The following is a 21776-nucleotide window of genomic DNA, read 5'->3' on the forward strand; positions in this document are numbered from 1 at the left end:
CAGCCAACTTGTAAGTCGCTTTGGACAAAAGCGTCTGCTAAATGGGATATATTACTATTATATTTATTTGCGTTATTGTAACATATACCCTAAGAATCGGGAAACAAGTACAGGGAGTGAATTTAGTAAATAACAGAACATGGAACAAAACAAGAAACACAAGTAGCGTACAAGTAGCGTACAGACATGAAACACAGGAACAGACTCAATAACGCCTGGGGAAAGAACAAAAGTTAGTGACAGATATTGGGGAGGTAATCAGGAAGGTGATGGAGTCCAGGTGAGTCTCATGAGGCGCAGGTGCGCGTAACGATGGTGGCAGGTGTGCTTAACAATGAGTAAACTTTCGACGTTGAGCGCCGGAGAGCGGCAGTGGGAGTAGACGTGACGGTTATCGTTAAATAAAATCACTGAAAAGTCCATTTACAATTAATTTGCTCTCACATAAAAAAAATTTTTTGTTTTTCTATCAATACTTTTGAGTCTGTTTTACTTTCAATTTCATTCAAATGTAATTTTCACATGTGAAAGTGAGATTTTCACGTGTAGTTTTCTTACATGAGAATCTGCAAATTTCACGTGATTGATTTTCACGTGATTTATTTTCTGGTCACAGTTTATTTGGATAGTCCGGATAGTCCATACTATCAACAAATTATCTGTTGTTAAGCAACTACTTACTACGGTTATGGTTAGGGTTAGGTTTTGAATAAGGGTTAGGATAACGGTTAAAGTTAGGGCTAGGACTAGGGTTAGGAAGTAGATATGAAGTTGAAGTGTTACTGATAGTAGAGCATCTACAGATGGACAATCCAAATAAAGTGTTGCCGAGTTTCCTTACATGTGATTGATTTTCACGTGAACTTGCATATCCACATGTGAAATCCCACTTTCACATGTGGAGTTGTTTTACATGTGAAAATGCAAATGTAATTTTCACATGTGAAAACACAATTCCACATGTGAAAGTGGGATTTTCACATTTGGAATATTCTTACACGTAAAACGTGAAATGTGATTTTCACATGTGAATGTTTTTCTGATTTGAAAATGCAATTCCACGTGTGAGTTAGATTTTCACGTGAACATTTTTACATGTGAAACTGCACATCCGAATTTCACGTGAAAGTTTTTAACATATGAAGCCAAAAATGTCACATGTGAAACTGCAATTCAAATATGAGGTGAAAACATGTTATTGTCCTCACATGTGAAAAGGTGGTGTTAATGTTAACATGTGAACTATGGTTTCATATGTGAAAATGCAATTTTTATATGTAAAACTGCAAACTTTTTTTGTAAGGTAGGATATGCTGTATGAATGATTTACACGTATACCATGTTCATTTGAATATCTGATAAACTGCTACTAAAGTGGCATATTAACAGTGATACCTTTCACACCACCTGACCAGTTGATGCGAGTTTCTGAGTAACATTAATTTATCATTATACCAGCATCAGCTCTAAATCAAATCAAATTGTTTGTTGCATGCTTCATAAACAACAGGTGTAGACTTACTTATGGGCCCTTCCCCCCAAAAAACGAAAGAACAATTAGAAATAGTAGAACATTTAAAAATAATAACACAAATAATAAATAGAAACATTATAGCACAAGGAATAAATACACAATGAGTAATGATAAATTGTCTATACACACTGGGTATCAGCACAGAGTCGATGTGCAGGTGTACTAGGTAATTGAGGTGGGTATGTACATATAGGTAGTAATAAAGTGACTAGGCAATGGGACAGATAATAAACAGTAACAGCAGCGTATGTGAGTCAAAAAAGGGACAATACAGATATTCCGAGTAGCTATTGGTTAACTATTTAATTAACTAACTATTTAGCAGCCTTTCAGCTTGGGGTAAAAGCTGTTCAGGGTCCTATTGGTTCCAGACTTGGTGCGTAGGTACCACTTGCCATGCGGTAGCAGAGAGAACCGTCTCTGACTTGGATGGCTGGAGTCTTTGCCAATTTTTAGGGCCTTCATCTGACCACCTGGCATAGAGCTCGACCCCAGTGATGTACTGGGCCGTGTACACTACCCTCTGTAGCGCCTTGCAGTTGCCATACAGTTGCCATACCAAGTGGTGGTGCAGCCAGTCAACATGCTCTCAATGGTGCAGCTGTAGAATATTTTGAGGATCTGAGGGCCCATGCCAAATATTTTCAGCCTCCTGAGGGGGAAGAGGCGTTGTTGTGCCCTCTTCATGACTGTGTTTATGTGTGTGAACCATGATAGTTAATGACACCGTCATTAACCACATCACCTTTGTTTTGGAGGTGTTCCGAACAAGGTTACGGGCAGAGAGAGCTTGTTGGACTCGAAGAAAGCTTTGTTGTAGAGTGTTTAAAAGCCTCTTTTAATCTTGTAACTAGGGGGCAGTATTTTCATTTTTGGAAAAATAACGTTCCCAAAGTAAACAGGATATTTTGTCAGGACAAGATGCTAGAATATGCATATAATTGACAGTTTAAGATAGAAAACACTACAATTTCCAAAACTGTAAAAATATTGTCTGTGAGTATAACAGAACTGATATTGCAGGCGAAAGCCTGAGAAAAATTCAATCCAGAAGTGACTCATGTTTTGAAAGCTCTGCGTTCCGATGCGTCCCTATTGAGCAGTGAATGGGCTATCAACCAGATTACTTTTTCTACGTATTCCCCAAGGTGTCTAAAGCATTGTGACGTAGTTTTACGCCTTTATGTTGAAGAATACCCGTATGCGACTACATTGTGTAAGTGGTCACCTGATGGCTCTCAGAGTGATTCTCGCGTAAAATACAGAGGTAGCCATTTTTCCTTCCGCTCCTACTGAAAAACCAATTTTCCCGTTGGATATATTATCGAATAGATATTTGAAAAACACATTGAGGATTGATAATAAACAACATTTGCCATGTTTCTGTCGATATTATAGAGCTAATTTGGAATATTTTTCGGCGTTTTCGTGACCGCAATTTCCGGTCGATTTCTCAGCCAAACGTGAAGAACAAACATGAAAAACAAAAGGAGCTATTTCGCCTACAAAAATAATATTTTGGGGAAAAAAGGAACATTTGCTATCTAACTGGGAGTCTCGTGAGTGAAAACATCCGAAGCTCATCAAAGTAAACGATTTAATTTGATTGCTTTTCTGATTTTCGTGACCAAGTTACCTGCTGCTAGCTGGACATAATGCTATGCTAGGCTATCGATAAACTTACACAAATGCTTGTCTTGCTTTGGCTGTAAAGCATATTTTGAAAATCTGAGATGACAGGGTGATTAACAAAAGGCTAAGCTGTGTTTCAATATATTTCACTTGTGATTTTTATGAATAGGAATATTTTCTAGTAATATTTATGTCCGTTGCGTTATGCTAATTAGTGTCAGTCAATGATTACGCTCCCGGATCCGGGATGGGTAGTATTGGATCCGTCCCTTTTTTCAATTTTCACCTAAATGCCATATGTCATACCCAAATCTAACTCCCTGTAGCTCAGGACCTGAAGCAAGGATATGCATATTCTTGATACCATTTGAAAGGAAACGGGGCGGCAGTGTAGCCTAGTGGTTAGAGCGTTGGACTAGTAACCGGAAGGTTGCGAGTTCAAACCCCCGAGCTGACAAGGTACAAATCTGTCGTTCTGCCCCTGAACAGGCAGTTAACCCACTGTTCCCAGGCCATCATTGAAAATAAGAATTTGTTCTTAACTGACTTGCCTGGTTAAATAAAGGTAAAAAATAAAAATAAAAAGAAGGAAACACTTTGAAGTTTGTGGAAATGTTACATTAATGTAGGATAATATAACACATTAGATCTAAAAAAGATAATACAAAGAAAAAAACATTGTACCATCATCTTTGAAATGCAAGAGAAAGGCCCTAATGTATTATGCCAAGTTCATAACTGTGCACTCTCCTCAAACAAGAGCATGGTATTATTTTACTGTAACAGCTACTGTAAAGTGGACAGTGCAGTTTGATTAACAAGAATTTCAGCTTTCTGCCAATATCAGATATGTCTATGTCCTGAAAAATGATTTTGTTACTTACAACCTCATGCTAATCACATTAGCCTACGTTAGCTCAACCGTCCCGTGGGGAACCCACCGATCCCGTAGAGGTTTTAACAACTTGGGACTAGCCATTGTAAGTTCAGAGACACTCGCCCCAACAGAGCGGAGAGGGGTGGGGGTACCTGTAACAGACAGGGGGAGACAGGCCAGGGTAGACGTTGAACAGATCGCCAGGTGGAATCCAATCAGCAGTCCAGCAAGCAACGGGAGTAAGTGTCACACCCACTTGGGAGAAGCTTATTTCGGGAGGCAGATTCCTTGTAGAATATCCCAGCTACCTAGCTAACGTATCAATTCTCTGTCCACCATTTATTCCGACATGGAAAAGGAGGTCATTAGTTGGCTATATCTCTTCAGTTTTGACAAATGGTCCTTTACGATATCCAAACAAAGTTGTCCTGTGGCTGTTGTATTTTGGAGTTTGTGAGGAGTATATCTTCTGATGTGATCAAAGCCACAATATTGTTTCTTATTGAGGTAATTTACAATTGAAGTGTCATTGCTGCATATCAGTTCAAAATAGAGATGAATCCAGGGGGTACTGTATTGTAACGACCTCTGCACCAATGGGGGGGCTTCAAAGACCTCTGCATTTGGGTGGGAGAGGCTGTGAAACTCTCCTGCCATTGTTGGGCTCAAGGGCTTTGACATCTCTCACTTCACACCTCAGTGCTAATCGAAGTTGCAGCCAGATCTGTGCTGTCCTTAACTTAGCATTCTGTCCTTATAAAGTAATATGTATCATTGTAATTTATTTTTCTTCTTGGCTTTAAAACTAGCTTCAGACTAATATTATTCACTCAGTTCCAGGTTGGATGGTATTTTCAGGGTTCTTGTGCTTCTTTTAGTGGTTTTTTGTTTGCCGGAGCATTTGCTGTATAGACCTTGGAAATAAGAATCTTTGGTAGTAGGAATCCTTCAAAGTAATTTTGTCCAAAATCAGGTTGTAGGTTTAGAGGTTTGATTTGGAGTGAAGGTTATGTTGTACCCTAACCCTAGCTTCATGTCCACATCCTGGTTCAACCCTAACCCTAGCTTCATGTCCACATCCTGGTTCAACCCTAACCCTAGCTTCATGTCCACATCCTGGTTCAACCCTAACCCTAGCTTCATGTCCACATCCTGGTTCAACCCTAACCCTAGCTTCATGTCCACATCCTGGTTCAACCCTAACCCTAGCTTCATGTCCACATCCTGGTTCAACCCTAACCCTAGCTTCATGTCCACATCCTGGTTCAACCCTAACCCTAGCTTCATGTCCACATCCTGGTTCAACCCTAACCCTAGCTTCATGTCCACATCCTGGTTCAACCCTAACCCTAGCTTCATGTCCACATCCTGGTTCAACCCTAACCCTAGCTTCATGTCCACATCCTGGTTCAACCCTAACCCTAGCTTCATGTCCACATCCTGGTTCAACCCTAACCCTAGCTTCATGTCCACATCCTGGTTCAACCCTAACCCTAGCTTCATGTCCACATCCTGGTTCAACCCTAACCCTAGCTTCATGTCCACATCTTCTGGTTCAACCCTAACCCTAGCTTCATGTCCACATCCTGGTTCAACCCTAACCCTAGCTTCATGTCCACATCCTGGTTCAACCCTAACCCTAGCTTCATGTCCACATCCTGGTTCAACCCTAACCCTAGCTTCATGTCCACATCCTGGTTCAACCCTAACCCTAGCTTCATGTCCACATCCTGGTTCAACCCTAACCCTAGCTTCATGTCCACATCCTGGTACAACCCTACCCCTAGCTTCATGTCCGCATCCTGGTTCAACCCTAACCCTAGCTTCATGTCCACATCCTGGTTCTACCCTAACCCTAGCTTCATGTCTGCATCCTGGTTCAACCCTAACCCTAGCTTCATGTCTGCATCCTGGTTCTACCCTAACCCTAGCTTCATGTCTGCATCCTGGTTCAACCCTAACCCTAGCTTCATGTCTGCATCCTGGTTCAACCCTAACCCTAGCTTCATGTCCACATCCTGGTTCAACCCTAACCCTAGCTTCATGTCCGCATCCTGGTTCAACCCTAACCCTAGCTTCATGTCCACTAACCCTTACATAAAAATGAATGTCTTGTCAATAAGGGAAACTATATGTCCAGTACACCTACAGTATTTCTGCAGGATGATCCCTTACTGAGTTGTTACCCTTCATTCTTACTTATTTCAAATGCCCGACAGGGATTTTCAATTCATTATCATGACTTAAACCTCATTAGCTAGTAAAATAGCATCTTGAATTCCTAATTGGGTCCAAGGGGGAGAGTTGGTATTATAAATAAGCAAGGTAATTAATACTGTGAGTATCAGGCTCTATTGCAGATTTCAGCTTCTTATGCCTCTAATACCTCCTTGGTTTGCCACAAATCACTTTGCATATTTAAACCACAGATCCAATTACAGCAGGTTCAGAGTTGCTGATAAGCACGTCGCATGCCGATGTCATGACGTTGGCCTCTTTGGGTATAGCAACCCCCCCCCCCTTGCCTCCTTCAACTAGGCTGCTGTGGTCAGAGGTCGTAAATTCCTGAGAAGACCCTGCCACATGGCCACATAGTAGAGAGAGGGTAAACTTTCATAAAGGACAAAGAACTTGAGGTACGAACAAATTTCATGTTCCGGAGAAAGTGTAAAAGATCGTTGAAGAATCCAGCTATGAACTGGTCCATTTGTCACAACTTGGGAAGCTCATGGGAGACTGTGTTGCCACATTACCATAACGCTGTTTATATAATAGCCCCAGATATAAGGTTTACATCTAATTGTTGTATAAGATGAATGAGTGAGTATGATACTGTTTACACAATTTTACAATGTGATTTTGGACTGTTTAATGAAGGAAAAGTCAAAAAGGGAATTGGATTTTAACTAAATCAGAGGACCGCCCCTGAGCCCAGTTAGGGTCAGACATCCTGGGACAGCCCTTTTCTGCCATTCTGAATAAAACCCAATTTTGAGAATTTATCACCAGACCATGTTTCTCTCAATCACGGGAGTACAAAGGTTGTAGACCATTGCTGAATCTTTTAACCATACCACGTGGTTAAACTCTTAGACTATCAATACCGACAGAATGAGAACAAGTCTTTGATATGAATTACTAGTCTGCAGCTAGGAATTCGGTATCATTGAACGCGAAGAACGACAACCGCCGAAACATCTATTCTATAAAGAATGTCACTATGAACAATCCCCTCTAACCACAACAGAGAGAGAGAGTGAGAGAGAGAGAGGGAGAGAGACGGACAATTCTACAAAAGACACTAACTTTTCACCAGCGATCAAGACGACACACTAAGCTTAAATATATATATTGATTGCAATTGTTCCCGAATGATTGAGCGTTCATGTGGAAAGGATTAGCATTTCAATTGTTATAATTATTAACTCTGTAGTGACTTCTTAGTTGACCCCCACTTCCCTTTTGTCTAACAAGCCGCCATGCCAGTTTAGCCCACTAGAGCACATCCTCCTATCACCACATTTACCTTTGTTGTTTGTTTGTTTATGCATTTCTGTGAATTACTCAGTTAGTAATAAATAAATTATTTAAGACAATTGATATATGGATGACTCATAGTGAAGACTGGGTTTGTGCAGATAACCAACAATTTACAACGTTTGGAATGAGACTAACATGAGGTAAAGTAAATCATTCATTAATTCGAAGACTAATTGATCAGATAAAATATCTGAAAAGTTATTTTAGGAAATGATAACTTTGTAATCTGAATATTTTTCCTTGGTGCCCCAACTTCCTAGTTAATTAGCTACGTGATTAATCAGTTGATCACATAGTAACTAATTACAGAGAATCTTTGATAAAAACTACCAGCCTTCAGTTAATGATAGTAAAGACACGACACCGAGGTAGAGTGGTGTGGTATGATAGAAATGACTGCTCTGTTGCAATAATGAGAACCCTACCATAGGATGAGTGATGGAGTTAGGCTGGAGAGCATCAATTGGGGCAGAGAATGAGTAGTGTGTGTTGTTCTCACATGGGACATGTGATAAGCAAACACCTACACAATGTTAATAGAGATGATAACTGGTGTACTGTCCCCTCACAGTAACCAAGTGGTATACTAATAGCAAGCATAAAGAGTGCAATTATTGTACTTTCATACAATAGGCTGCATACGTCACCAACACCCACATATCTAGTCTATTCACAATGCACAATAAAGATAATTGAAAGTGATTATTACCTAAGACATCTCTGCACAACACCAGCATATTGGATTAGTAATTAACCATTTCCTTCAACTCCCATTACCTGCCCTGCCACCCTGCAAAACTTAGGTAAATCATTACTACCCAACCCAGGAGAGTACATTGCTTATTGTATGACAGGTAATTTAAGCATTCTATTGTGCTGTACATTATTTATACAGAGGAAATGTTGCAGAAGAGTGCATTTACAGGGCAGCCAGACACACTCGTACCCTGTACCAGACTACTGCAACGTCCGTCCATTCAACCCTGAGAGGAGAGGACCTACACTCAAACTAAAAAAATGATATCTAGAACCTAAAATGGTTCATCGACTGTGCCTATAGGAGAACCCTTTGAAGAACTTGTTTGCGTTCAATGTAGAACCCTTTCCGTAGAGGGTTCTACATGGAACCCAAAAGGATTTCCCTGCAACCAAAAAGGGGAACAGAAGAAGATCCCTTTTGGGATCTTTTTTTCTAAGATTGTAGCCACAGATACAAGCTCAGCAGCTTTCCACTGACAACTCTTTGAATAGTGCCCACCTTTCATCTTCCCTCTTTTTTTAAATGTCTTTTTTTATGCAGACTGGAAGTGTTTAATCTGGGAAGGCTATATACTGATATTAAATACCTGGAAATGTAGAAGGCAGCGAGAGCTAGGGAAAGATGGATAGATAGGCAGACAAAGCATTGACATTACATTTTTGGAAAAAGAAGAAAGAAGAATAGAGACTCATGTTCCATGTTTTTTGTCCTATTTTTACCAAATGGAACGTTTTTGTTTCATTGCATGATTTCTGCTGTAGTTTGTTGTCACACCCAACAACACATAGTATATCCATAGCAAAACGAAATCACCATGGGCATTTTGTCACATAAGGATCCTCCTCCTCAAGACTGAGAATATGATTTTATGCCCTTGATCAATACCAGTTTTACAGCAGCCTTTGCGTCCCTGTGTGACAGCTGTGGAGACAGGTTTTGAGGCTGAGGTGCAAATAGAAAACCCATTCCCTTTCTCTCTCTTGTTCCTCTCCTCGCTTTCTCTCTCTGATTCCTCCCTTTCTCTCTCTGGTTCCTCTCCTCCCTTTCACTCTCTGGTTCCTCTCCTCCCTTTCTCTCTCTGGTTGCCCTCCTCCCTTTCTCTCTCTGGTTCCTCTCCTCCCTTTCACTCTCTGGTTCCTCTCCTCCCTTCCTCTCTGGTTCCCTTCCTCTCTGGTTCCTCTCCTCCATTCCTTTCTGGTTCCTCTCCTCCCTTCCTTTCTGGTTCCTCTCCTCCCTTCCTTTCTGGTTCCTCTCCTCCCTTTCTTTCTGGTTCCTCTCCTCCCTTCCTCTCTGGTTCCTCTCCTCCCTTTCTCTCTGGTTCCTCTCCTCCCTTCCTCTCTGGTTCCTCTCCTCCCTTTCTCTCTGGTTCCTCTCCTCCCTTCCTCTCTGGTTCCTCTCCTCCATTTCTCTCTGGTTCCTCTCCTCCCTTTCTCTCTCTGATTCCTCTCCTCCCTTTCACTCTCTGGTTCATTTCCTCCTTTTCACTCTCTGGTTCCTCTCCTCCCTTCCTTTCTGGTTCCTCTCCTCCATTTCTCTCTGGTTCCTCTCCTCCCTTCCTCTCTGGTTCCCTTCCTCTCTGGTTCCTCTCCTCCCTTCCTTTCTGGTTCCTCTCCTCCATTTCTGTCTGGTTCCTCTCCTCCCTTTATTTCTGGTTCCTCTCCTCCATTTCTCTCTGGTTCCTCTCCTCCCTTTCTCTCTGGTTCCCCTCCTCACTTCCCTTCTGGTTCCTCTCCTCCCTTCCTCTCTGGTTCCTCTCCTCCCTTCCTCTCTGGTTCCTCTCCTCCCTTTCTCTCTGGTTCCTCTCCTCCCTTCCTCTCTGGTTCCTCTCCTCCCTTTCTCTCTCTGGTTCCTCTCCTCCCTTTCACTCTCTGGTTCATTTCCTCCTTTTCACTCTCTGGTTCCTCTGGTTCCTCTCCTCCCTTCCTCTCTGGTTCCTCTCCTCCCTTTCTCTCTCTGGTTCCTCTCCTCCCTTTCACTCTCTGGTTCATTTCCTCCTTTTCACTCTCTGGTTCCTCTGGTTCCTCTCCTCCCTTCCTCTCTGGTTCCTCTCCTCCTTTTCTTTCTGGTTCCTCTCCTCCATTTCTCTCTGGTTCCTCTCCTCCCTTCCTCTCTGTTTCCTCTCCTCCCTTTCTCTCTGGTTCCCCTCCTCACTTCCTCTCTGGTTCCTCTCCTCCCTTCCTCTCTGGTTCTTCTCCTCCCTTTCTCTCTGGTTCTTCTCCTCCCTTTCTCTCTGGTTCCTCTCCTCCCTTCCTCTCTGGTTCCTCTCCTCCCTTTCTCTCTCTGGTTCCTCTCCTCCCTTTCTCTCTCTGGTGCCTCTCCTCCCTTTCACTCTCTGGTTCCTCTCCTCCTTTTCTCTCTCTGGTTCCTCTCCTCCCTTCCTCTTGGGTTCCTCTCCTCCCTTCCTCTTGGGTTCCTCTCCTCCCTTCCTCTCTGGTTCCTCTCCTCCCTTCCACTCTGGTTCCACTCCTCCCTTCCACTCTGGTTCCACTCCTCCCTTCCACTCTGGTTCCTCTCCTCCCTTCCACTCTGGTTCCTCTCCTCCCTTCCTCTCTGGTTCCTCTCCTCCCGACCTCTCTGGTTCCTCTGTTCCATGCTGTTTTCATGCATCTTTAACACATGGGGGTTAAAGATATGGTCAGGTGCAACGGGCCTCTGAGAATGGACAATACTTTATTGAAATGCAAAATAACTACTAAGAGGAGGGAGATGCTACTGCTGTTAAGTGACAGTGCTGCCAGTCATATATTTCATAAATGTCCTGGCTTATATTAATTTTCTCATGGGCCGTACTTTTTCTGAGTAGCAATTTATATTTTTCTTCAGCCATATGTAAATTGTGCATGCTATGAAAAAGTACTTTGCTGAATCCAATTCAGAGGGGGAGAGTAATTATTTCTGGTCTGGGAGGGTAAATGTAAACACATATACCCCATTTTAGCTTTCTTGATCAGTGCATTATTAGGACGTCTTAGTGCTTTTCAAAGCCATGTTATTTGCTCAAATTGTTTTTATTTTACCTTTATTTAACCAGGCAAGTCAGTTAGAAACAAATTCTTATTTTCAATGACAGCCTAGGAACAGTGGGTTAACTGCCTGTTCAGGGGCAGAATGACAGATTTGTACCTTGTCAGCTCGGGGGTTTGAACTTGCAACCTTCCGGTTACTAGTCCAACGCTCTAACCACTAGGCTACCCTGCCGCCCCTAAGAGAGAAAAGAAAACATTGATCTTACATTGTTCATAACATTCAGCTATTCTGTTTTTGTTTTCTCTCCCGTGACTCACACAATTCATCTAGATGTAATTTTGTCTTTTGAATTGCAAAAGACAAACTTATGATTGTCATCATATCATGTTATCATCTGTTTTTCTTTTTTGCAGAAACAAATTTGTCATGATTGGCACACAATTTATCATGCAATAGTTCTCTCCATGTTTTTCCCAAGCATTTGAGACCAGAATAACAACGGCCCTGCAAGGACCTTACTGTGTGGGAAAACCTAGTCTTTCAATTTGACACCATGCCGGCTTGTGTTTTGTGACCCTCACTGTCTTCCATCTGCATTAATTTGACATTCTCTAATCTGGTTGTCTCATTTCCTGCCAGTGACAGGGCTGTGGTAGCCTGCTGGCATGAACACAGAGAATGAACTGTGAGCGCGGCCTATTACAGGTCACCTTGAGCAAACCTTCTATTTAATGGTGAGAGGCTGGCTACTTCCATTCCAAACATGGGCTATGGTTTGCCAGAACTCGTGGAGATGTGTGTGTATATGGGAAAGAACCATTCACAACGTAGTATGTGTGCATCCACAGAACCTCGGAAAAGAGCCATGTTACCTGCTAAATTGAGTGTCTGAGGCTTTCCAAGTGGGTGGCAGTGTGAAACACAGCACAGAGAGCACAGTACATTCAATTGCAGTTTCATATTTTGTTTTAGACTAGCACACACACACACACACACACACACACACACACATACACATTGCTTGAGAGGGAAAGAATGCACCCACTACCCATTGAGATAGAATACATGCGGTCAGATCCTCTGGAGACTACTTCACATGTGTTTATTACAGTAGACAGCAAGTCTTGGCATGCTTATGGCACATTTCTAGTGAGATGTAGAGAACATTTGTGTCTGAGCAATAGCAGCTTCATCACTGGTGAATAGCCATTTATTGGTCGCATATGGCCCCTGTTCACATTCATTAGGCACAGAGAATCTTAGATCCACGCAATTGTAGAATGTCAATGTTGTGTGTAATTGTCATACATGGGTTGACACTACAGTAGGAACCTCTATTGCAGGGGTAATAAGTCCTAATTCCTAAATTCTCCTGGCTTTCATCGCTTTCCAAACTCCAAAGAAACTGATTTACTCCTCTGTTACCCCTCAGAAACTGATTTACTCCTCTTTTACGCCTTAGAAACGGATTTATTGTGGACACCAGGTGTTGTGACCTGTCCAAATCATGGGTTCCTAAAATATTAAGAGCTCACACAAATGTCTTTCTCTGCAGGCCCCACGAACCAGGCCTCCCCACCCCCTTTTACTCTGGTTTGAAGTGTAACAACCACGTCCCCTGAATGCCACAGAAAGTACATGGTCAAATATCAGGACAGTACCTTATCTTTCCTCAAAATGCAATGAAAAATAGTTTATAACCTCAGCAAACTTGCAGGCGCTTTCAAAAGGTCAATGTCTCTAGCTAAATAAATAAATGTGACCCAGACCTATCGGGTTGCAGGTTGTGTGGCACCTGTGTTCTGACAAACCCAATGTTTAGATTACTGTACAAGACAGGAAGAGGGCACTGGCAGAAACATGGCATGGTATGGCAACTAAAATAGTGCGTTACTAACAGAGCCCCTCCTGTTCCTGCCTGCATTACCCCTCTACCCCCTGGAACGACTGTCTCGGCAGGATTCCTGTTCTCCGCCAGTCAACACAATAGTGGGAGAAACAATAAAGAAAGAGATAAGGAACTGGCCCATGACCTGCTTAACATAATGTGCTTTTCAGAGAGAGATGGGATATTTTGTGCTTTTCAGAAAGCACACCATCCCACCCAACCTTTATACAATATCACAGCTTCCATGAGACACATAACTACACAAACACGCACGCACAAGTTCTGAAGCCATTTGTCATTAGGGCAGCTGACTTTGTTCTCAGTGATTGATAATGGAAGAGGGAATGGAAATACAGAAAACAATTATATCCTGGCATGGCTCCAGCAGCCGTCACCTGATGAGACACTATTCATCTCCAGCCATGTTATTCTCCATCTCCCCCTGATATATTCATGACGCAGAGATGTGGTCTCTGAGCATGCAGCGTGTGTGCGTAGAGATGGAGTCTCGGAGCATTAAGAGTGTGGCAGTCACAAACTGAGCCACACCGACTGAGCTTAAAGAACGCTCATCAGTTTCACATGACTTTTGTTTAAAGCCACCGAAAACACCTACCAGCTGGAAATAACCAAGCCTATTTGCATTTTTATTTGATTTTAATATATTCTTCAGAGGTGACGATTTCCAAATATAGAGTATATCCAGACTCAAACTTCTCCTATTCTCGTTGCTGCTCCTCTCAACAAGCAACGAACAAAGTGGATTCTGTTGAGTAGTGTGGTTTTTAATGGATCAAAGGATTAATCTGGGTCTTGTCTTATGCAATTAAGAAGATGCATTAAAGAGAACAAACCCCTGTGGGCTGTTGTTGTTTTAGCTGATGGCCTACTGCTTCCACTGCTAAATAAAATCAGGATTATCATTGTGCAAACATGCCCACGTTGTCATACAGGTTCAGAGATAAAGTTTATGTCTCTCCTCAACTCCTGCCAAAGGCTGTTCTCAACCACCAGCCTTGAGTCACGAAAATCCCACTGAAACCACACGGTATTATTGAGAAATCTGGTCAGACAGAGAGATTTGGAAAGCGAAGGTCTTTAATTTGTTTCCTCCCATTCAATTAAACTTAGTCAATTACCATTGTTTAATTATTCTATTACAATTATTTCTGCCAATTAAACCTCTAGGCTGTCTCCAACGGAGCTTCCAATCTCTATTGCTGTTATTTGCAGTCACTTCTCAGTCAAGCTAGGCTGAAACAACACTTCAGATAGCTGACAGGGTGATGTACAATGCACACTCTGAAAAACACAATGTTATGCAAAAAGGCTGTGTGTGGGTGAAGTATATGAAGAATCCTAATTAAACACTAACACATAATGGTAACATTTGGCAGTCTTCACAATTCTTTCCATGTTGTATTGAAGATGTTTAAACTAAATCCTCTTGCTATTGAGATGAGGTGGTGGAATGATTGAGTCAGTCATTGTTAGAGGAGAATAGGCTGTGTGGTCTCCTTTCAATCAGGGGTCAGGAGGTCATCCAGGGTTCAGGAGAGGTCGTGTTAGATCATCTCTCCAGGCTTGAACATGATCGCTGAATTATAGCATGAAGCTGACACCGACCTCTTCTCCAACCTGAATTTAAACTCTTTTAAATGTCTATCTGGGCTTTGACTCTGAATATGGGTCTCACTTGAAATCTTATATGTTAGAAGACAAATCTACATTTCTATCTAGTTGGGAAAAAGTCCATTGGCTGTATTTGACTAATCTTTGGATATTGCACAGGGTAAGGTGATAGCAGTATTATTCAACCCAGTCTCATGGGTTATCTGTTCCATGGTATTACTTTCATCAGCTGGTGATATCCACTGCTGCTCTGCAATTACATTCTCTAGTCGTAACACATTTTGAAAACGTAATGGCATATACGTTTCTCTCTAAAAACTCCACCAAATGGGGAACATTTCATATTTGCCTCCTGATTCACATATAAACTTTCCTTGTCTTTGGTCGACAGACAGGCCTAATTATTGGATTGGTCATACTTGTTGTGTTGTTAGTGTTAGTTGTAGGGGGGGCATCCTGATAGGGAGATGTTCCGTAGGCAGAATAAGACAGCCAGCCTGATGAGGGGGATGGCGGGGGACGGTGTCCTGTAGGCAAAGTGAACCAACCTCCTGATAATTACATGAAGGGACATTATTCAGACTAAGACGGAGGGAGGGCCCCTGGAGGCCTTCTCATCCTGATGATGTCTTTATCTAGTCTCTCATACAAGCTAGGGACCTCTGGGGCCTCACTCAATCAATGCGCAAAACGCACGACAGACATTACTCACATGTAATACACTTGAGATATCTTGCATAAAGAGATACCATCTACAGTATGTTGATATTGAGATAAAGCCTAGAACATACACAGGAATTTAACAGGCCAACAACGGGCCTACCAACATACAGTAGCTACATAAATCATTGTTGATTGTTCTAACTTTGCCATTGACTAACCTAAGTTATTTTGAACAGTTTTTACTTGTTTGCTTTTGTTTATCTTTTCCTAGAAGGAGGAACGTGTGAAGTGATTGCAGCTCACAGATGTTGTAATAAGAACAAGATTGAGGAGCGGTCCCAGACGGTCAAGTGTTCCTGCCTACCAGGGAAGGTGGCAGGGACCACCAGGAACAGACCCTCCTGTGTTGATGGTGAGTAGAGTAAGACTAGCATCCCAACCCCCATTGGTATTGCAGGTGCAAGGGAAGTGTGTGCCCTATCACAGATTGGACTCGCACACACAGATGCTTCTTATAGAACCAGTTCTTGAATCATTTTTTTATCAGGGTTGCATAACTTGGATTGTATATAATGCTTCAGCCTTTCCCAATAGATCTGGGATGGCATTTCTCACAGCAGGTGGCCAGTAGAGACGGAGATGCACCATCCCTTTCTTTTGATTTGCTCACTGCAGAAGTATTAACCTGAGAGAATGTATAGAATGTATATAGAACACACGCATTCATCAATGGCATACAGTACATTCCCTAGAGAGGTTGCAATGGTTCTTTGTGTATTATGCATCCTGTATTGATTTGTGCCAGGTCTAAGACAGCAGCCTAAGGAGTTGTTGTTTAATAGATGCACTATAAACTTTGTTCGATCAGACTCCTGGCAAAAAAAAAAACACGGTGACCCTCTTCACCGTAAGGAACAGGTCCAAGTGGAAAACCACTTAGACTAGGACAGCCAAGAACACTCAGACAAATATTTTACTGAAGTTGTGGTCATACTCAACTACCTAATTTTGTACTGTGGAAATGTACTGTTGCTTTATGAATTGTATGTATTGGTTTTTTGACAGATGAGACAATTTTAGCATCTCTAGTAAAGATCCAATAGAAGACAGTAGTAGCCTATATTACTGCCTATATACTGTATTTTTTCCTATGCTGTGGGGCAGAGAGAAAATGCTAAATTGTATACTCATTTTGCCATGTAGTGAAGCTACATTTTTGCAGTTTTATAGCTAATCTCCTGCAATTCTGCACATTTTGCAATGACTTATACCATGTTAATGATCTCTGAGTGAAAGTGACTAACAAAATAGTACCCAGTCGGTATTCGGCTGTAATTACTATAGTTAAGTGATAACGCCCGAGAAGCTGGTTTTGGAGGATATATTTGCAGGGGTGTTGTTTCATGTCAGGCTCGCAAACAATGCCAATACATCCTCCAAACACCAGCTTCAAGGGCATTATCACTTTTATACAACAGGTTACCAACATATTCAAATAATGATTGACATATTTTCATTAAAAACGTTATTTGGATACTATTTCAGATATAGTCCCGACACAAATCTAAGGTTTCTACCCAGGTTCCTCACACTCAACAGTTTCCCATGTGTATCAAGAATGGTCCACCACCTAAGTGACATCTAGCCAATTTGACACAACTGTGGGCAGCATTTGGAGTCAACATGGGCCAGCATTCCTGCGGAAAGCTTTGCCCCAAAATATTGAGTGTGTTCCGAGTGCAAGGGGGGGGGGTCCTTAATGTTTTGACCACTGTCTTACATTTTTTGGGGTCACTTGTGTCGCTTATGCCTGGGGCCCTGACAGCAAGCATCACTTCTCACCTGCTTGTATGCTTCTTTAGATTCTAACCATTAGGAAATGTTTCCACAATTACTGAGCAGAGTACACAAACAGAGTGAGGGAATTTGAGGTCTCTTTTGTCTGTCAGGACTGACAGGGTATTTTTCTCTGTCAGACATCCAAGATGTGTTGGACATTTACCCTGTATTTAAGGCAATTTTCTCTTTCCAGAGCAAGAATATGTCCTGCATTAGTTACAGCTATGCCCCCTCTTTCAATTAACATGTCTAGACGTCTGGCTTTCTCTTTGATTTGAAATGCATGTAAGAAATGCTTTACAGTGCCTTGCAAAAGTATTCATCCCCCTTGACGTTTTTCCTATTTTGTTGCATTACAACCTGTAATTTAAATGGATTTTTATTTGGATTTCATGTGATGGACATACACAAAATAGTCCAAATTGGTGAAGTGAAATGAAAAGAAAAAAGTGAAACGGAAAAGTGGTGTGTGCATATGTATTCACCCCCTTTGCTATGAAGCCCCTAAATAAGATCTGGTGCAGCCAATTACCTTCTAAAGTCACATGATTAGTTAGATTGCACACAGGTGGACTTCATTTAAGTGTCACATGATCTGACACATAATCTCAGTATATATACACACCTGTTCTGAAAGGCCCCAGAGTCTGCAACATAACTAAGCAAGGGGCACCACCAAACAAGCGGCACCATGAAGACCAAGGAGCTCGCCAAACAGGTCAGGGACAAAGTTGTGGAGAAATACAGATCAGGTTTGGGTTATAAGAAAATATCAGAAACCTTGAACATCCCACAGAGATTAAATCCATTATTAAAAAATTGAAAGAATATGGCACCACAACAAACCTGCCAAGAGAGGGCCACCCACCAAAACTCACAGACCAGGCAATCAGAGCATTAATCAGAGAGGCAACAGAGACCAAAGATAACCCTGAAGGAGCTAAAAAGCTCCACAGCGGAGATTGTAGTATCTGTCCATAGGACCACTTTAAGCCGTACACTCCACAGAGCTGCGCTTTACGGAAAAGTGGACTGAAAAAAAGCCCATGCTTAAAGAAAAGAATAAGCAAAAATGTTTGGTGTTTGCCAAAAGGCATGTGGGAGACTCCCCGAACATATGGAAAAAGGTACTCTGGGCAGATGAGACTAAAATTGAGCTTTTTGGCCATCAAGAAAAACGTCATGTCTGGCGCAAACCCAACACCTCTCATCACCCTGAGAACACCATCCCCACAGTGAAGCATGGTGGTGGCAGCATCATGCCGTGGGGATGTTTTTCCATCGGCAGGAACTGGGAAACTGGTCAGAATTGAAGGAATGATGGATGGTGCTAAATACAGGGAACTTCTTGAGGGAAACCTGTTTCAGTCTTCCAGAGATTTGAGACTTGGATGGAGGTTCACCTACCAGCAGGACAATGACCCTAAGCATACTGCTAAAGCAACACTTGAGTGGTTTAAGGGGAAACATTTAAATGTCTTGGAATGGCCTAGTCAAAGCCCAGATCTCAATCCAATTGAGAATCTGTGGTATGACTTAAAGATTGCTGTACACCAGCGGGACACATCCAACTTGAAGGAGCTGGAGAAGTTTTGCCTTGAAGAATGGGCAAAAATCCCAGTGGTTAGATGTGCCAAGCTTATAGATACATACCACAAGAGACTTGCAGTTGTAATTGCTTGTCATGACCGTCGTTGGAAGCATACTCGGACCAAAGCGCAGCGTGATCTGGGTTCCACATGTTTATTGACGTGAAACTTTGAACAAGACCAGATAAAGAAACAACGAAACGTCATGTCAAATGAAGTGCTCAAAGGCAACAACACAAAAACAAGATCCCACAAAACACAGTTGGGAAAAGGCTGCCTAAATATGATCCCCAATCAGAAACAACGATAAACAGCTGCCTCTGATTGGGAACAATACCAGGCCAACACAGAAATAAAACAACCTAGATTACCCACCCTAGTCACACCTCGACCTAACCAAAATAGAGAATAAAAAGGCTCTCTGTGGTCAGGGCGTGACATTGCTGCAAAAGGTGGCTCTACAAAGTATTGACTTTGCAGGGGTGAATAGTTATGCATGCTCAAGTTGTCCTTTTTTGTCTTTTTTGTGTGTTTACAATCAAAAATATTTTGCATCTTCAAAGTGGTAGGCATGTTGTGTAAATCAATTGATACAACCCCCCAAAAATATTTTTTAATTCCAGGTTGTAAGGCAATAAAATAGGAAAAATGCCAAAGGGGGTGAATACTTTCGCAAGCCACTGTAAATACACCTAAGGTTGCTTCAGTGCTAGCCACCAATCCATCTTCAAGTCATATACTGCTCTCTCATATTGCCTCCGTTTCCACTGGGTAAGACATACTCAGGTCACCTTATGGTTTTGTTGCCTGCAGCATCCATAGTGATTGGTAAGTGGTGGTGCGAGATGGAGCCATGTCTGGAGGATGAAGAGTGCAAGACGCTGCCTGACAACTCAGGCTGGATGTGTTACGCTGGGAACAAGATCAAAACCACCCGGGTAAGATAACCTCTCATTACAATTTGAATCAGAGTTATATTGGAGGAGGGATAGGTACAGTCATGGGAGATTTGCACCAACAGACCAATATAGAGTTTTATATTGACAGACAAAGGCACAAGGTATTGACTCAAGAATATGAGAAAACTGTCTCTTTTCTTGTTTAGAACACCCAACAACCTGCAAGCAAAGAATACCTCTAACTTTAGATGGGCCAACTGCAAAGGTCAGCTTTGACATGTTCCATCTTCCATAGAGCTGTTAATGTATACCATCTTACCATAAACCATCTAATAATCAATACAATTATATCTGCACTGTAATACACTGTATCACAATATCTGAGTGCACTCCCTTTTGTTTGTTTCAGATCAATCCAAGGACCCAGACATTCAGCATACCTTACAGTTATACGTGTGAACATCCCTTTATAGAAAGGTGTGAATTCTCAAAGAAACTGCTGCTCAAGGGCACTGAGGAATGATGCAGCTGAAGCATAGCAATGGGGAACCCAGTGATTTCACAATGTTGTAATTTGATGGAACACTGCATTTGGATGTACAGCACATCTGAAATGTGTCTGTTATTCGTCTGAGAATCTACTGCCGCCACTGTTCTCCAGCTCTTCGTTCTCTGGTATCAGCAAACTCAGACAGACTCGGCGAAAGAGAGACATTTCTGGGTTACTTTGAGGAAAACTTGCCGTGGGGCCTCAGGATTCTGTATATACCATGTTTCAGTATCTTCATGTGAACAAGAACATTGTCTACAGTATGATGGTGGTGAGATGTAAATGATTCCAAACTCTGATCTGTTTTGTTCTTGTCCATGTGTTCCAGATTCCAGACCACAGCCAAAGGTCTAGTGTTTCTTAAACATACAATAACCTATAGGTGTAGATCATGTGAGGATGCAACTGTACATTGGAATCATTTGGCCAATAACAAGACATGTTTCTTTTATCAAAACCGTTTTTGTACTTGAATTCCTTAGGTCATCTCTGTTGCTTCCTTTTATAGTTCTGTTGTCCATCAAACAGTTGAATGTTTACCAAAAAACACAGTAGGCCTATTTTGTTGTTTTTTACTTCTTTAGAAGCCTTATGTGTGTCAAATTCTTCAACATATTAAAAGTCTACCATTGCATTGTGCATAAATATTAAATTAATCTATGGTGTGTTATGTAATGAAATATCTATTTAGCATTGGCTGCTTGAAGTATCAACAAAATCAGCTTATCATAAGTGATAATCTGGATAATAATTGCCTCCAGTGCACAGATGTCAGAAATCACAACGATCACAATCAAATAGCCTGCTAATTGGGTTAAGTAAGTAGAGGAAATCACATGACCAGAATGCCAATTTTTAATTTGTACATTCAAAGGTGAAAGATTTATTTTCTTACTGCCGAAGTAGTGGTAAAATAAATGACACCACCTATACTTTCAATGCATTTTTCTGCAAAAGCTGGGTAAACTGTCCAGCCCCCTAAAAATGTGGGTAAGCTGCATTGTTTATCCTCCACTACACCACTGTGGTAATGTTAAATAATGGTTTAATAGCCTATAGTTTTATTGGCATTTTGTGTAAATTATTGTGATAGACTCAAGTTTTACCGGTATAGCGTACCCCCATCATTTATTTTGCTGGGACGCCATAATGGACCGTACCGGCCTACTTTCACCCGTGTACATGCATCTTTTGTATTGGGTAGCTTACTTGACCAGTTGAATCCATAAAACAGTAGCTACAGAACTGCAGCACTCTGGGAATTCTACCCTAACAGACTGGGGTTTTGAAGTGTTCTGCTCACATTGTAGAGAAGAAATTAACTTGACGAATAAGGACAGTCAATAAAAAACAGATTTACTCTGAAGTCTTCAGCTCAACAAAGGATGCCCAATGGAGCACGAAGC

At 41.8% G+C, this 21776-nt stretch overlaps 1 protein-coding gene across 2 annotated transcripts in view; it reads left to right on the top strand.

The window, feature by feature from the left end:
• Nucleotides 1-20991, top strand: part of LOC135503655 (chemokine-like protein TAFA-1) — a 42285-nt gene extending 21294 nt beyond the window's left edge. For both annotated transcript variants that reach the window (XM_064921809.1, XM_064921810.1), the window contains exons 3-6: nt 15765-15905; nt 19735-19859; nt 20027-20085; nt 20230-20991. In XM_064921809.1, the coding sequence (XP_064777881.1) occupies nt 15765-15905; nt 19735-19859; nt 20027-20062 (302 nt within the window). In that variant the 3' untranslated portion in view covers nt 20063-20085; nt 20230-20991. The remainder of the gene's footprint in view (nt 1-15764; nt 15906-19734; nt 19860-20026; nt 20086-20229) is intronic.
• Nucleotides 20992-21776: the final 785 nt, after the last annotated feature.

The sequence above is a fragment of the Oncorhynchus masou genome, chromosome 18, assembly GCF_036934945.1.
Source record: "Oncorhynchus masou masou isolate Uvic2021 chromosome 18, UVic_Omas_1.1, whole genome shotgun sequence".
NCBI lineage: Eukaryota > Metazoa > Chordata > Actinopteri > Salmoniformes > Salmonidae > Oncorhynchus > Oncorhynchus masou.